Here is a 16,329-nt window from a genome sequence, read left to right on the forward strand (position 1 = left end):
GAAGGCTAACAGAACTTTTCACTGCTGTTGGAAGGTGATCATGGGCACATCACAATCCTTCTAAGCCTCATTTACTACAATTATTATTTGGTCTTTGAAAGGAGGATTGTTAAAGGCTTTCACAGACTTCACACTGAAATTTCATGATTCTATGACCAATCTTTTTTATTTCTTATTATTCTTCTTTCCTTAGGTTTTCCCAGAGTGTGACATGAGGCATGTATCCTTAGTAACGAAGTGAAATTTGATGAGAAAAAGCTATGAAAATATTTGTTCAGGTAAAACATGACCAGGAGTGAGGTGGCATCAGTATTATAAGCTCGCTGCATTTAAATAGGGTCTTTATTTATTTATTTAAATATTTAGAGAAAGACAGAATATAATAAACACAGCATTTATCCTAAACATAGAAATTAATCAGAACACAGCAGGAACAGACATGAAAAGCCACAGAGATGGCCTGACACTTTTTCCTCTGGTGCATCCACTGAGGGGAGGATTTAATGGAAAATTGCTATATACAACCCAAAACACATACACACGTTCAACCACATCCTCATACAGAGCTAGGCTTACACTTTTAACTTCGCCAAGCAAACCTTTTCTTACATAATGCTAATCAAATATTATGAAGGCAGAAAGGCCATTATTGCCATTTCAAAATTATTCAGATGATTGTTTCAAACATTTTTACCTACTCAGGAAATGAAGCATCTTAAAGTCTCTTGCCTACGACTCCTTGCCCCCTTGCCCATGCCACCTTTTTGGGAGAGTGGGGTATAAAAGTTGCTTGATCCACAATGTAAGTACTGCTGTCGAGTGTGGGATATTTTAAGGTGTAATATCTGCCTTTCAGCCTATGGGATAAAACAGAGTCTAGATGCAGCTCCCAACAAACAGCCCCAACGAGGAAGAGGCCAAAATTCTCAGAGTTGGTTTGGGTTATTTATTGTGCTATTTTAACATTTATATAAAGGACAGTACTGGGCGACTAAATTGTACCCTTTGAAGTTAATTGTATGTTATGTGAATTTCACTTCAATTAAAAAACAAATACTGGGAGCCCTGGCTGCTGTGGCTCAGTGGACTGAGCGCCAGCCTGCGAACCAAAGGGTCACCGGTTCAATTCCCAGTCAGGGCACATGCCTGGGTTGTGGGCCAGGTCCCCAATTGGGGGCGTGCAAGAGGCAACCACATATTGATGTTTCTCTCCCTCTTTCTCCCTCCCTTCCCCTCTAAAAATAAATAAATAAAGTCTTTAAACATAAAAAAGTACCAGGTGCTTTAAAGGCCTTAGAAATGATATGGGGTGGGCAGGGGTGCTCCGGGGCCGTGCTTCGTAACAAAGCACAACAGTGGGTCTCAGTCCCCAAAAGAAGCTGCAAGAACAAAACTGTTCTAAGCACACTGTTCCGGGGCCAGTCTGCAGCTTCTGGGAACCTTTAGAATAACCGTGACATGTGAACTAGGCTAGGAACAAAGTCAAGTCAACAGCTACCTACGGCAGTGTGGTCCGAGAGACCCGGAGAAAGGGGATGCGTTCACCAATTTCCAGAGGCTTCACAGAACTTCTACGTACTTCAGTCATATTGTCAAGCAGCTTAGACTGCCCTTGGCTCTGGGAATCTAACAGGTTTCTGCATAACTCAAGCCCAGAGAAGACGCTTTAAAGCTCTGTGGAACAGAGCAGATTCTCCTTAACGAATCTTGACTTCTCAAGAGTGATACTGTAGGAAAAGCTCCTGGTTAAAGAAGCTGTAGGCTGGCATGCCCAGCAATGTAATCCTAACGGCAGCAAATCAGAGGGCGGCAGTCAGGAGACCCAAGGAGCAGTGGCTTCTCGATCCTTCGGCACGGTTTCACAACATAGTATTCTCGGTCAACAACCGGCACTTGGAAGCATCATCATTTTTAAATGTCATACTTGATATCTCGGCTGACATCTTTGAAACAAGTCCAGTGGGTATAAAATATTTTAGTGTACTGGAAATTAGGGGCGCTTCCAAACTGGGTACAGTGCCATTAATCAAATAAGGAGGAAACATATGTTCTGTATCTTTGTATCTCAACCCCTGTTCCATTACACCTTCAGTAATTTTTCTTAAGGTCACATCTAAGAACACAAAAATATAAGGACCAAGAGGATGTTAGTTTAATAACTAGCACATTCTTTTTTGAGGAAAATTGTTAAAATATTTTAATAATATTTTATGATAAAATCCTTCATTTCTCTCTTCTCTACTCTTCACCAATCCGCTGCTTTTAATTCCAACTTGTTATATAAATACGACCGAGTCCAACTAGGAAAAGATACTTTCCCTATGTAGATGGAAAGTCGTTTCTTTCCAGCTGGCATGTGAGCTTGGCAGAAACTAGCTCCTACCTGCCATCGGGGCTCCTTCACTACAGGACTCCTGACACGCCAGCCTACTTCCTCTGTCGCAATCCCTCACATCCCGAGGAACGCGACGACCGGTCCCTCGCCCGCTTTGGGCTTCCGCCACCTGCCCAGTCTCGTCTCTGGCTTTTCCCAGGACTGCCCCTTCACTCTGCTTCCGTCTTCCCACAGTGCTTTGAGAAAGGAATGTTGATCCCATCCACCAAGCCTTCCTTTGGGTAATCAGCTTACAGGAAACCTGTCCCAGGACTCCCCAGGCAATGCCGTACTTTCTGCAATTCCCTTTCACACAACGCAGTCTAACTGCCTGCTCTCAAGAAAGGGCTGGAGGGAACGCAGGTACAGAAGAGACTGTAGGGGCTACAAAAGCTAGCTTGCCTTTCTGACCTGCAGCCCTAACGTTAAGATAACTACCATCTTCTTTCTGGTTCTCACTCATCATTCAGCAGTGGTCCTCACACTAACCACAGTCCCCTATCCCCGAATCTGTCACTCATTTAACAGGACTATGCCTGTTCTTCATCCTTACGGAATCTAAACTCACTGAACTCTCTTGGACAGGACGACACCCCCTTTTTTCCCGCCTTAGGGGCGTCTTCCTGACAAGGCCACGGATTTCAATATTATCTTCTTGACTATCTTTGTGTCTTTTTCTTCTTCGCCTTCTAACCAAGACTCTTGATATTTGCTTTGTCCACTCCAGATCCTCTATGCGGAGCCAGAGGAAATACAAAATCGTACATTCACATTCTAAAAATGTTAAATTTGACCTTTATCTTTGCTCAGCGATTCCTTTAATTCCTTTCAGATGCCGTTCTAGGCTTCTTTTCACAGAGGAATTTAACCTCCTTTGTTTCCAGGCTCCCAACTCCACTCTTTGCTTCCATCCTCACATGTGCCTTCGACAGTCACTGACATGAGCCCCTTTACCTAGTCGCATTTTCTCAGTCCTCACACTCTCATTCTCTCCTAAATCTTCTGACTGTTCCTGCACAGAGCAGGGAAGATGTATCCTACCTCTCTAAAGCCACGCCCATGACCTAACCTCCTCTCCAGGGCTCTCCCGCGGGAGGCTCTCCTCTTCCAAAGGACTGCAGAAACTTGGACCCTGCGTACCAGCTCACCTTCCCCTCAGCACTCCCAGTCCCGCCTCCCTCTCAGGTGGCTCTCTACGTTCTGCCTTCAGACATTTAGGTATCTCACTGATCGTCAAGCCAGGTCTTCTGAGATTTATCACCCATCTAATTAGCATCTTGTTTGTCTCCTCCCCTTTGCTGCCAAATGCGTTACTAAGTACTTGATGATTGCTGCATCCATATTCTGGACGTATCCTCAGGAATCCTAGGAATCTGGTTTCTGTTTGTACCTTTTTAGGAAGGTCCCACTTTTAAAGGTCACTAGAGACCTAACCAAACCCAAAGCTTTTTCTTAGGTCCTTTTTGACTTCTAACTCCTAAGTTCTTCTCCATTCCTATTACTGTTCTCACCCAGGCCACGTAATTTGTACTGGTTGAGCAATGACATACTGGAACCGCTTTAAAACTGGTCTTAATTTCAAGCAAAGGTAGCACCAATTTAATCAAGTTACATTTTTACCAAAGATGCTCCGGTGTGCGCTACCACTGACCACATCCGCATCCCTACCCCACCTTCCCGTGTGACCTGCACCCCTCAGATGGGTCCAACTCCTGTCTGTCTTTCCCTCCTCTCCCCAACAGACAACGCTAATCTCTACCTCTAATTCTTTGTTCAATCTATTCCTTTTCCTGTAGTTTTCCTTTTCATCATCTAAATCGCAGCCATTCTTCAATTAAAAAAACAAAATAAAAAGCATAACTCACAGTTTTAATGAAGCCTGTCCCTGAACCAGCTCACAACAAGTGTTTAGCCAACTAATCAGACACTATGCTGATACAAATCATGGGTCACAACACTTCGTGTGCAACGGCTGCATATGTCACTGCCATGCATGCAGCACAGGAGACAGTGTGTTAGGTGCTCATTCAGATCAAAAGGCTGAGGAGAGACACAGCACTAAGAGCAGAGGACTAGCCTGACACCAGATACTTGACCTGAGTCATAGTAGAGAAAGACATACATGCCATGTCTTGGGTTCTCACCTGTTTATAATTTTTAAAAAATATTGTGTTTTCAATTGTATGATATCTATCTCTTAGAGCCAATTAAGCAGATTTGGGGAAACTTCATGATCAAATAAGCGAAAAAAGAGAAAAAATCCCCAACCTTACAGCTCAACATAGGGAAAAATGGCCTGGTTTTTATGTATGCACGAATAACGTGGTGGTCTTCATTCTGTAAAGATTTCAATGCTTCTGCAGTTCACTCCTGTCTCGTGGCTTTCTGAGGCAATGTCTCTGGGGGAGGAGCTCCCTATAACCCTGCGTCACAGCAGGGGAACTCTGGCAGTCTTGAAGGTGCTTGGAATACCGTACAAACAGGAGGCATGCCAGTAAAAAATGTACACAGGTACAATGCTTTAAAGTTGTTTTCTTTAGAAGAACACATCTATAGAAAACTCTGCTTAAGCTGCAGGATGCTAAGGGTGAAAGACAGGAACATACACACACGACTGAGAAATAAATTAGAATAATGAATGTATGCCTTTCCTGTTATTTTTGCACTCCTGACAAATTTTATATTTAAAAATTTCAAGTATCAGTATTCAATATGCTCTGTTGCCACTGTCAGGGCAATAGATAATGAAATGAGTCTGGACTGCTGTGGCAATTCTTGTGGTTAAAATATATTAAGTGCTGACCTCATAGAAATAATCTGAAATAAAACTGTTTCTAGACTATTATCCTTGACAACAGGGTCTGTACTTGATACAACCTTGTATCCCTCAAGATCTGGCGCAGGTCACTACACAGAACAGGCACTTGAATATTTAATTAATGCTCTATTGAAATAAGGGGAGAGTATACAAATGCACCACCTGGAAAAACAAAATGCAAAAGTAGAATAAAAAGAAAAGTATTAATTAGAAAACATTTTCTAATGGAACCTTTAAGAAAATAGAGGCATTTCATATTTATCATATGACTAAAATCATTCAGTCTAGGTGTCTATTTCCTGCAGTGGCACTAAAAACACTTTTAGGCAGAAGTTCCTAACTTTTTTTCCTTGGGGTGTGTCATCAAAACCTTTGGAAATCTAGTAACTATGAATCTTCTCCCCAGGAAAAAAAAAGGGCAGATGTACATACACACAAACTCATCACTTTGCAAGTACACCCAAAGATTTCTGGACTCCAGGTATAATTCCTGATTCAAGGGATAAACTAGTCATCTTTTCAAGGTTAAGTAGGTAGCCCTGACTGGTATGGCTCAGTGGGCTGAGCATCACCCCACAAACCGAAAGGCTGCCAGTTCAATTCCCAGTTAGGGCACATGCCTAACCAGGTACCTGGTGGGGATGTGTGAGAGGCAACCAACTGAATTTTTTTTTTTCTTACATCAGTGTTTCTCTTCTTCTCTTTCTCCTTTCCTTCCCCTCTCTCTAAAAATAAATAAATGCAATCTTCAAAAAAAAAAAAAAAAAAGGTAAAGTAGGTAAAAGCATAAAAAAATCTCCCTTGTGCATGATAGATCAATGATGCAGTAATTTATCAAAAATAATTAAGATTTTTTAAAAAAGAATTTCTCTTTCTTTATCATCATTTGGTGTCATCAATTTACTTGCTATGTGAAGTGCTGCTTTCTTTTACGTGCTGTATACTTTCTTCTGGGCTTTAGTATACTTAATTACAACTATGAATTTAAGACTTCACTTTATTAAAAAAACATGCTAGCCCTGACCGGTGTGGTTCAGTTGGTTGGGCATCACCCCGCAAGTGAAAGGTCGCCAGTTCGATTCCCAGTCAGGGCACATGCATGGGTTGGGAGCCGGTCCCGGTGGAGGCGCGCGAGGGGCCATTGATCACATTGATGTTTCTCTCCCTCTCTTTTTCACTCCCTTTCCCTCTCCCTAAGGATAAATAAAATCTTTTTGAAAACCATACTATATGAAATATTAAGTAAGCAACACAGTGATGCTTGTTAGTCTTCAGCTTACAAGATCTCAAAATTATGAAGTTAAAGGGTAATCCTTAGCTTTCTATGTGAAAATATATAAATTGAAGCCTAATGGCTTCAGAAGCATTGGCCCGACACACGCTGTGTGTGGAAGGCGGGTGAGGGAAGGAGTAGGCGGGGAAACAGTTCTGGGTTCCAGCAGGTCTGGGCAAACTACCTGACAGTTTCCAGGCACTGACTAGGAATGAGAAAGGAGAGAGAAGTACCACAGGAAAGAAGCCTTGTTTAACAGGTGTACCTCTCCAGACAGAAAAGTAAGTAAATAGGAGCTAACCGCCTCTTACGTCTTTGTAAGAAGATCCAGGAGATGAAAAGCTTGCGCTGATGGCTGGAGAAAGCTATGCTCCACTCATTGCAGGGAGTGCAAGTCTGTTAACAGAGCCCAGGGCCTCAGCACCACATTTAAGTGAACGTCTTTGCCTCTTACAGCAAAAATATAACCATAATTAAGCCACAATAAAACGCTTCCAGTAGGTCTCCAATATTTCATTTGTAGTTTCTAAATTTCTTGTAGTGCTGCCCTAAAGTCACTGCCAAAAAACTAAGAGATTGTCGTTCACGCAGAATTCCACAAAAATAATTTAAATAGCTAGGTAAGTAGGTGTTTCCACATCTCAGTTAACCAAATCAAAGGATGTCTAAAACCAGATTTTAGTTTACCCCACCCTAACTGAGGAGAACGCCATTTAACTTGAATTATATACAGCTAATGGAAAGTAATCAGACTTTATATAGAGGCACCCTTGCGAACGCCAACTCCGACATGATATTAAGTATCATCTCCTCATTAGGTGTTTTATTATTTAATTTAAATATCTATGCTTCCTTTTTTGGGTATTCACACTACCCTTTTAATATTTTTAACAAACAAAGGCAAATCTTTTAAGTCACAATTGTTTTCTGAAAACCTCAGGAGGAGCTCCGACTCTCCCCCTTGCCAGATGCTTAAATTTAGGCCCTGTTTCCCCAATCAGCTTTTGTCTACTGCTCAGAATGGAATTCAGCTTATTTTCTTTCATTATCAGTTTTAAAACTATTTCAAAAAATTGTGTATAATTCAAAAATATCACCTCACTTTATGTCCTAATCAAGTATTCCACTCTGCTCTGTGATTAACTAAAATTACCTATGACAACTTACGTGGCCTAATTTTAGGGGATCCCCAATCTCTTCTCTTCCACCTTAGTCCCATTCTGGTCAGGTACTTGTAATATGGTTTTATTGTCACATTTCAATCATTAAACAATGAACTTTCCAAACAGATATCCCACAGAAGTACCGTTGGTTCAACAGAAGAATGTTACACCACTGTGGTTGCTTCTCACATACAGTGTTTACCCCATATTCAAGTTTCTGATAGATCAACTGTAAGATGAAATTCTGTTTTGGAGGCATTTCCTGGTATACTAGGCAGTGCATTAGAAAAGAGATTATATTGCATTTAGTCTATAATGATGATTTTTTAACCATCTATAGATAATTAACAACCATTCAAAAAGAAAGTGCAAATGTGCAAATGAGAACAAAAACAGTTCCCAAACATGTAATGCATAATATAGGGTATAAATCCATACAACTACAAACAATTGCTGACAACATCCTTCTGAGCATTAAATGACACCACCAGTTTTGTTTTATATGTATTCTTTCTTAAGTATTCAAAGAATGCAACAGACATGATCTTCTTAATTTTCAAATTTTTCATGAGTATATTAGGATATTACCATTTTTTTCTTTTTTACAAATCAGAAAACAAGGAACTACCATTATCTTTGTATATTTTCAATAATAGAGCCAAAATAAGAACAATTCTAGCTAATCTCATTTGGGATCTTAATTAGTACTACCAGTTCATTTGTGAGTTAAAAATAGTATCACTCATGAGAAACAATGCCAAAATTATTACGCTCGTAAATGGTGTTGAAGCCTAATGAAGAAATACTTCAGCAACTATGAGGTAACACACTAGTTGTAGGCATGAGGAACGTTCCTATTGGCTCCTTTGGGTGTATACATTAAATGCAAAATCAGAAAGGAATCATGCAAAAATCCGGTTGCCCATGCAAGCAGCCCAGAGTCTAATCCTCTCCTCTCAGTGCTGTTGTCAGGCCACAGTAGTGTGGAGACTTGGAGGCTGCTGTCCTTGTTGTAATGAATGGGAAGAGGCTGACAGTGGCATGGTCGAAACCTTCACCTCTTCTTCCCCTGTGGAAAAGTCAGTCATGGTCTAGTTACGGGTGACTGGATTTGTGAACAGTCCCTTTAAAAATGACTTCAATAGTTGGAATACTGACACATATATAAAATACATGCTTAATGGTTGGAATCTGGGTGTGAAACAAGTATGAGTTTTAAAATATAAAGTTATCAAGTACCTAGAAAGTAGTTACACTGTAAACACATCCTTAAATTTAATAATACTATGTCAGATATGAGAACAAATATATTTAGGATTATAAATATACAAAAAGGAAAAAAAGAGACCAGGAAAGCCATTCTTTTCCAAGCCAATTGGACCCCTTATAAATTCAGCCAATTGGACCCCTTATAAATTCAGGTACCGCTAATAGTATTTTGTGAAAAAATTAAAACCAAAATCACAGAAGTGAAAATGTGATTTTTAAAAGGGAAAAAGGGCAAATCCATGTTTTAAAAGAAGAAATGTTTAGAAAAGAAATAAAAAGATTAAAATATTAATTTAGTGAATTATCGAATAGCATCTGAAAATTTAATGTGAACTTTTTTTTTTTTTTGCAAGTATATGTCATCCTTGCCATAATGTGAACTTTTGAAGTGATTAGAAAATAGTAAAATGCTAACAACAATACAATGATCCAATTGACTGAAAGCGAGATGACTACTTCTAGGTCAAAGGACTATACATGAAATGAGATCAGTTCTCCTAATTATAATTGATAATTATTTGATGACAAGTGACTTGTTTCACACGACTCGAAATTCAATCAAGTCACTGTTAAAACAGCTAGTTCAGAAGCAAATAAAATATAAAGAAAAATGACCTTTTATAAGTAAAACCGAATGAACAAAAACATGAAAAAAAATCCAAACCTAAGTATATCTTGAAACAACAATGCTTACAGATTTAGACTTAATATTATTTGTTTTCCCAAATAATTTTTAGCATTATGGAACAAAAACATCTTGGCAGAATTCTTGAAAAACATATCTGCAAAATTACGTTGCAAAAATAGCTTAACTGACGAGAAGAAAAGGACTTCAGTCTTTAGGACAGGTTATTTCAGTCTTTCGGTAAATTGGCAAGGATTTTATAAACCCTGAGCACATAGCAAGGGGGATGTGTAAGGGCAATTTTATGCTGGAGTTCTTGTGGGAGCATGGTGTTAATGAACACTAAGTAAAAGATTAATTTTCATCAAGTCAATAAACTTCATTCTATTTTGTAACTACAGGCCATATCCCTGAGCTGGGCCAACTGTCTCACGAATACGGACTGCTGGTAAAAGGGAACCTGGAAGTGCATGAGAGCAGAAGTGGATTATTACAGCAGGAGAGCCAGGGGAGGGTCCATGCCAGGGATCTTCGTTTATGAAGGAGAGCGTCAGTGCTGCAGTGGGAAGGCATTCCAGCTGCTGAATTTGGGATCTGAGCTCTTATTGTAATTCTCTTACTAATTGAGTGTGTGACCTTTAACAAATTATATAACCTTTCTGGAACATGGTTTTGCCATTCCTAAAATGAGGAGTTGGATAAGTCACTTTTTAGGACCAGAAAAGTCATTTTTTAAAACAAAAGCACATGGTTCCAATAATAAAAGAGCTGTATGGACTTACTATAACTACCACCAATTAAAGTTTTCCCCAAGAATATTTATCTCAAAATTCCTTCTAATTTAACAAATCTGCTGCCAAGAAAATACTGCTTAAAAAAATTCTACAAATTAAGGAAATAACTAATTTTTAACACAAAAATGTTTTCAGTTATGCAAAGGAAATGGAAGCCACATTTCTGTCAAACCTCTGGCAAATGTCCTTCCCATGACAGGTTTCAGATATATCAACTTTTAATAATTAAACAAATCAAAACTAAAAATTTAAATACAAATATGTAATAAATATAGATATGGTATCTGTATGATAGTAGGTAACTGACCCCTCTGAGTATTGGCTCCTGAAGGTCAGGATATGCTCCACACGTCTAAATAATAAATATACAGGCCTTTTCCAGTGTAGAATATTGTCTCAGCATATCTTAAAGTGGCTAGTCTCATTGAAACAGTATGTACTCTCCATTATCAAGCTTTTAAGGGAAAGCTACCCTGTGTAAAATACCATGATATTTATTCATTGCAGGACACCAAGTCGAACCTATTTCAATAGTTCAACTCAAGTTGAACAAATGATTTATAAGTAAGGGTGGGGTGGGCAGATATTGCGTAGGTGTTAAATTGCTTCAAATTAGACACAGCTAAGATGTACATAGTTCTCTAGAACTTCACTTTCCGTCATTTCTAATTATTACTAACAATACTAAATCATCTGGCTACAATTTTACAACTATTCTGTTTTGAGGCTTAGCACATTTGGCTTCCTGAGGTACCTACCAAATATTTATAGGCTACGTGAGGATTCTGTGTAACTCTTGATAACAATCTTAAGTATTTTAATACATTAAAACTAAAATTTCTCTAGTCATTAGAGTCTTAAAAATAATCTAATAAACTTAGAAATAAGTCACCATTTAAATACCAAGGAAGAATGCATAGTCAAAATCTGAAATAACAAATCCTACCCACCTCCCACAAAATTTTTTTCATAAAGTATCTACCCACTTTAGATGAAGATTTCAAACGACTAACATGAGGACAACCACACTCACAAATCAGTGACTACTCATTACCTACTGGCTTGAACTATCTGGATCAAACTGCTCTTTCTGTGCTAATGGACCATATGATAATAAAATTGGAAGAACAGATAATGATCATGTAATAAGTCAAATAAAAGTAACAATGAAGACAGCTAAGAACTAGAGTTCCACAAAGGCACCCTCCTTCCTGTCACACCAAGACTGTACTGAGTGCCTTGCTGTCTGAGCTCCCCACTTTCTCATCCATTCTCTCTACAATACACGAAGCACCTCCTGTTAGAGAAGGCAGTTTGGCTGCTTAATATCATCATGACACGGTAACAAACTCCTGCCTCTATGCCTTAATTCAGACATGCCCATCAACATAAAAGGTCTTTCTCTTTCCCTCCTGCTATCCCAAATCCCAGACACCACAGTACAGATCCATTTCTACTTCTTCAATGAAGCCTCCCCAACAATAACGTCTCGGGAGTCCAGTATGATACAGTTACCACTTTCATACACAACCTTCATTTTAACTCAACTACACTGTCAAGTACCTGGAAACAGTATCCATATTTTATATTTCTTTTGCATTACCCACATGGCCTAGTTCATTCTTGGGCAAATAGGAGCTCAAATATTCACTCTAATTGGTTTAACATTTTATTTTTAAATGTTTAGAATACTTAGGGAAATGTAACTAATTTTAATATTATAGTAAGTTACAGGTACACTATCAGTAATTAAAATTCCACATTTCTCAAAGAGTAACACAAAGCAAAACAAAATTACACTCTAGTAGCTATCTTGAAAGGAGAAATTAAAGGAGTACCAGATACTGAACATTTAGTGTTTCTGTGAATACCAAATAGAAGAGGATTTTAAAAAATGTCAACTACCAACTACCATATCAAATAAACAAATATCAGGAGTCCCACTGAGGAGCAAACCACCGTGGTAAGTGCTATCAAGACTATGTTAGTTACCTTCACTGTACCAACTGTTAACTTCACTATATCAACAGCCACAAACAACACTCTCAATCCACCTACTTGTCTTAAAAAAGAAATACTGTTGGTCATAAGGAGATTACAGCCAAAGAATTTTGATGTATCTCTGTAAATTCATTGATCAACCTTGCTAAAAACAAGAGAACAAACACCTTATTGGTAAAAGCACATTATGACAATAACTCTGTGCCATGCCATATCTTAAAGGCTATGACAAAAGATAAAAGATAACTTAATGAATTATATATGAGTGAGGGACTATTCTATTCTACTTGAGAGAATCAGAAGAGGGACAAACTCTTTTACCAGTCACCTTGAAAGCCCAAATTAAATTTTAAAAAACTATTAAGATTATTCCTTTAGAAATAAAAGTCACTTGATCTAAGGCTATATGGGACCTTAAAACTCCAAAGTTGTGAAACCTTCAGAGTAATAGTACAAAACCAGAAGTATTCTGGCATCACTTATAGGAACTTAATATGCACTCTGCCCCCAAATAAAAATGACAGTCAAAGGGAAAATCTCTCTCCTTTGACAATTACTTTTTCATAGAAAGTATACTTATGCACATATATGTCTGTGAAACATTAATAATCAGTTATCAAATATTAAATACTTTATTAATATATAGCAATTTTGATGTGTGTGTATGTGTATATCGGTCAAAATAATTAACTGCCAAAAGTAAAGTGAGTGGCTTTATCCCTAATGCTCTACTTATTACCATCTTAAAAATTTTTTTTGAACCAGTTTACTTTTAGAATGTGTAATCAAAATTTTTACCGTGGTGTTGGCACGATAATTTCAGAGCCCATTTTTTCCTTTTTCTTTTTGTATTTTTATGGTACATGAAAGTTTGTAACTATCCTAGTAAGTGAAATGATTCCATGCAGTAACTAGGTATAATACTCCACCATCCTTATAAAGCTCAATATTACAAGGCATCCACCCAATTAAAAAAATTTTTATATTATAAGGACTTCAATTTTTTTCCACAGAAATTTCCAATAATAATGATAAGTACTCCGCTATTCAAAACTTCCCTCCCTACCCACCCAACAACCTGAAGGCATGAATTATTCACACATTCTCAAGGGCTATAAATGAACCTACCTGCTATAGGGATCCCTCCCAGACCTGTGTTGTGCTGTGGCGGGAGATTCAAGTCCAAGAAATTACTATTTGAGGTGGGGTTTGCTGTGTGGTTCAAGTGCATGATGCTATTGCGTGGAAAGGCCATCCAAGGATAGCGGGCTGCCTGGCCTGGAAAATTGAATGAGTTATAAACTGCTCGGTGCTGCTGAAACTGAGGGAACCTCTGTGGCAAGACTGAAAAGGTACTATTGAGAGAGTTGGCATTCGTAGGAGCAGCAGGATGCAGGAACCCAGAGCCTGGACCTTTGGCGGCTGTAGTGTGTGAGGAGGAGTTCTGCAGAGACGTGGGTGAAAGGGAAGGCTGGTCTTGGACTGACAGTTCCTTTTCGATCAGGTCTGCTAAGGCTTTTCGAGTGACGTCAAAGGGATCAAAACCCAAGTCATCCTCTGGTTGTTTAGAAGAACCAAAGCCAAATGCTGCTTGCCAGTCTGTAGAGGACGATACTGGGATTGTTTCTGTTGGGGAGAAAATTAGTGATGAATTTAAAATACATCTCTCACTTACGTACTTAATAAGTATCCGTACTAGTGAAAATTAAATATCGTATTAGAAGATAAAGGCAAATACACACAAAATATGTATGATTTCTTAAAACATCAAAATTGTAAAATTACAAAAGACTTCATATACTTGTAGCAATGACTTCATTCTTAAGTTACTAACTTCAAAAGCTCTGAATGATATTCACAGATTGTGCTAATCAAAGAAAAAGTACTTGCAATCCAAATTATAATCTGTCTTTCATAATCAAAACCCAGAATAAGTCATTTAAATGAAATAAATAACATATATAACAGAATTTATTAGTGAAGTACATATTTCAAAATGTATTTATTAAAGATAAACTATAATTTTGAACATATACTTTATATACTGCTAAGAAAAAATAATGTAACTTAAAGTATCTTTAATCTTTATAGTTTTTAAAATTTGCTCTATTGAGAATAGATGCTTTTGTCAATGTTAAGTTTATGCCATCCTTCACATTAATAAGAGGACTTATAATAAATAAAAATAAAAATGGCTCAAAAATATAAATTTTAATATAAACTTACGTCTTTTGTCAGCTGGGAGAAAAATGTTAAATTTAATTATAAAAACGCAAATCTGATTAAAAATGTAAGCTTTTAATACTTCCTTGAGGAATAAGTGTTTTTTTTACTGGAAAAAAAAAAAGATCTAACCATTGATTTCTAGAGAAATCTGTCTGTTAACATATAACTAAGTTCCAGGTCATATAACAACATATCTAACCATCCAATTCCATACAGTTTATTTAAATGGTTACATTTTTATGAAAAAGAAAACGGGGTGAAAAGGATGAAAACACATCCATTCTAATCTATGAATGTAATTATTAGCTTGAGGAAGTACTGTTACATACAAACCTGACGTGAAGAGGCTCTGGGGCTCTGGGGCGGTAGGCCAGTCACTGGAGGTCTGTGGGGAGCTGGGGAAAGGAGGAAGCCCACTTGGAATAGGGTTGGGATGGCGGAAGTTGTCTGAGAATAACGACTGTGACTCAGTTACCGCCCCTTCAAAAGGAGACCGTGCACTGTGATTGGATGAACTGATGGGGATGACTGGGTTAGATTTTGATAAACCAGGTGGTGGTGAAGGTGTATCACTGTTAGATATCTAAATAAAATAGGAAGAGAAAAGAATAATCAACATAAATTTATACATTTTAATAAGCAACAATTAAAACAACTTGCGACAGAGGTATTAGAATAGTGGTCTTCAACCTGCACTACTTGAAAACTTTTCTATGAGTGCACAAATTTTCAAGAAAATCCATCCATTCACTACATCAGTACGCTTTTCTAAAACTCACTCTCCTGAAAAGACTAAACCAGTCCCCTCTTGTTTTACAACCTTTACAGCCTAACTTCTCTCACTTTACACAGAATACTTCTCACTCTCTGGGACCTAACTATAACGTTTTGCTCAACAGTGAAAACTTTCTGGGAGCTGTACAAAAATTAATCAGAAATACTCAGGCTGGTGATGGGAGAGTGGCTGACTCTAATGACTGGGAATCTTTTGCAAACGAGGGGATTCTCAATACATTAATTTTGGCAAAAAAATGGAAAGAAGATCTAATTAAGTTATTTCCAGACACATCATTAAAACTAATATTTATGATAGATTTTCTTATGATTTTTAGGAATTTAATTCAAAGGAGTTAGAAAAATTTGAGTGATACTGATATGATACTGTTTCTTCCATTTCCCATTTATATGAACAAGATATCTTAGCACTTACATTTAGAAAAATAAAAATATGACTGGGATTACTGCTGAAACTTGTACCAAAAGGTAATATCCATCTATAGATACATGAAAACTAATTTTAAAATCGCCCTGTTTATCTCAATAGGAAATAAATTTCCAATATAATTTTAGTATGTTTAATTAATTTTTATCAAAATCTATACTTATATAAGTTGCTTTGAGCAAATCAAAATACCAATTAACAATATGTTGGAAGTTACATCCTTTACAAATTTTTAAACCTATTATTCAAAAATCTTAAATGTTAACTTAAAATACATGAGGGGACATACTGATTTTCAAATTCTTTGACAGGATTTTGAGCAAAACTTTTGGAAAAGCAGTATAGTGCAGATCTCTAAGTTTCTCACAAACACTGTGAAAGGAGTTAGAACTACAATGTAAGAAGGGGAACAGAAACTTAACCAGTGAAGAGCGAGCAACGGACAAAACGATACAAAGCCTACTCTAAAGATCTGGCCCTCATTCAGTATCGGTGTTGGGGCAACTCTGAACTTAACTGTTTAGTTATCATTTCAAACCCTATGGTCTTTGGAGGAAGGGGAAA

At 37.7% G+C, this 16,329-nt stretch overlaps 1 protein-coding gene across 6 annotated transcripts in view; it reads right to left on the reverse strand.

Annotated features, from left to right (window-relative positions):
- CNOT4 (CCR4-NOT transcription complex subunit 4) overlaps positions 1–16,329 on the reverse strand; it is a 125,723-nt gene that overhangs the window by 16,430 nt on the left and 92,964 nt on the right. For 4 of the 6 annotated variants that reach the window (XM_090287550.1, XM_090287548.1, XM_090287549.1 and 1 more), the window contains exons 9-10: positions 14,877–15,126; positions 13,446–13,943 (exon numbers count right to left, since the gene is read on the reverse strand). In XM_090287550.1, the coding sequence (XP_090143676.1) occupies positions 13,446–13,943; positions 14,877–15,126 (748 nt within the window). Of the gene's footprint in view, positions 1–7,279; positions 8,698–13,445; positions 13,944–14,876; positions 15,127–16,329 lie in introns of those variants that run through there. The other 2 variants (XM_090287552.1, XM_090287551.1) reach the window with 1 other exon arrangement.

The sequence above is a fragment of the Furipterus horrens genome, unplaced genomic scaffold, assembly GCF_987537825.1.
Source record: "Furipterus horrens unplaced genomic scaffold, mFurHor1.1.pri manual_scaffold_9, whole genome shotgun sequence".
In the NCBI taxonomy this organism is placed as follows: domain Eukaryota; kingdom Metazoa; phylum Chordata; class Mammalia; order Chiroptera; family Furipteridae; genus Furipterus; species Furipterus horrens.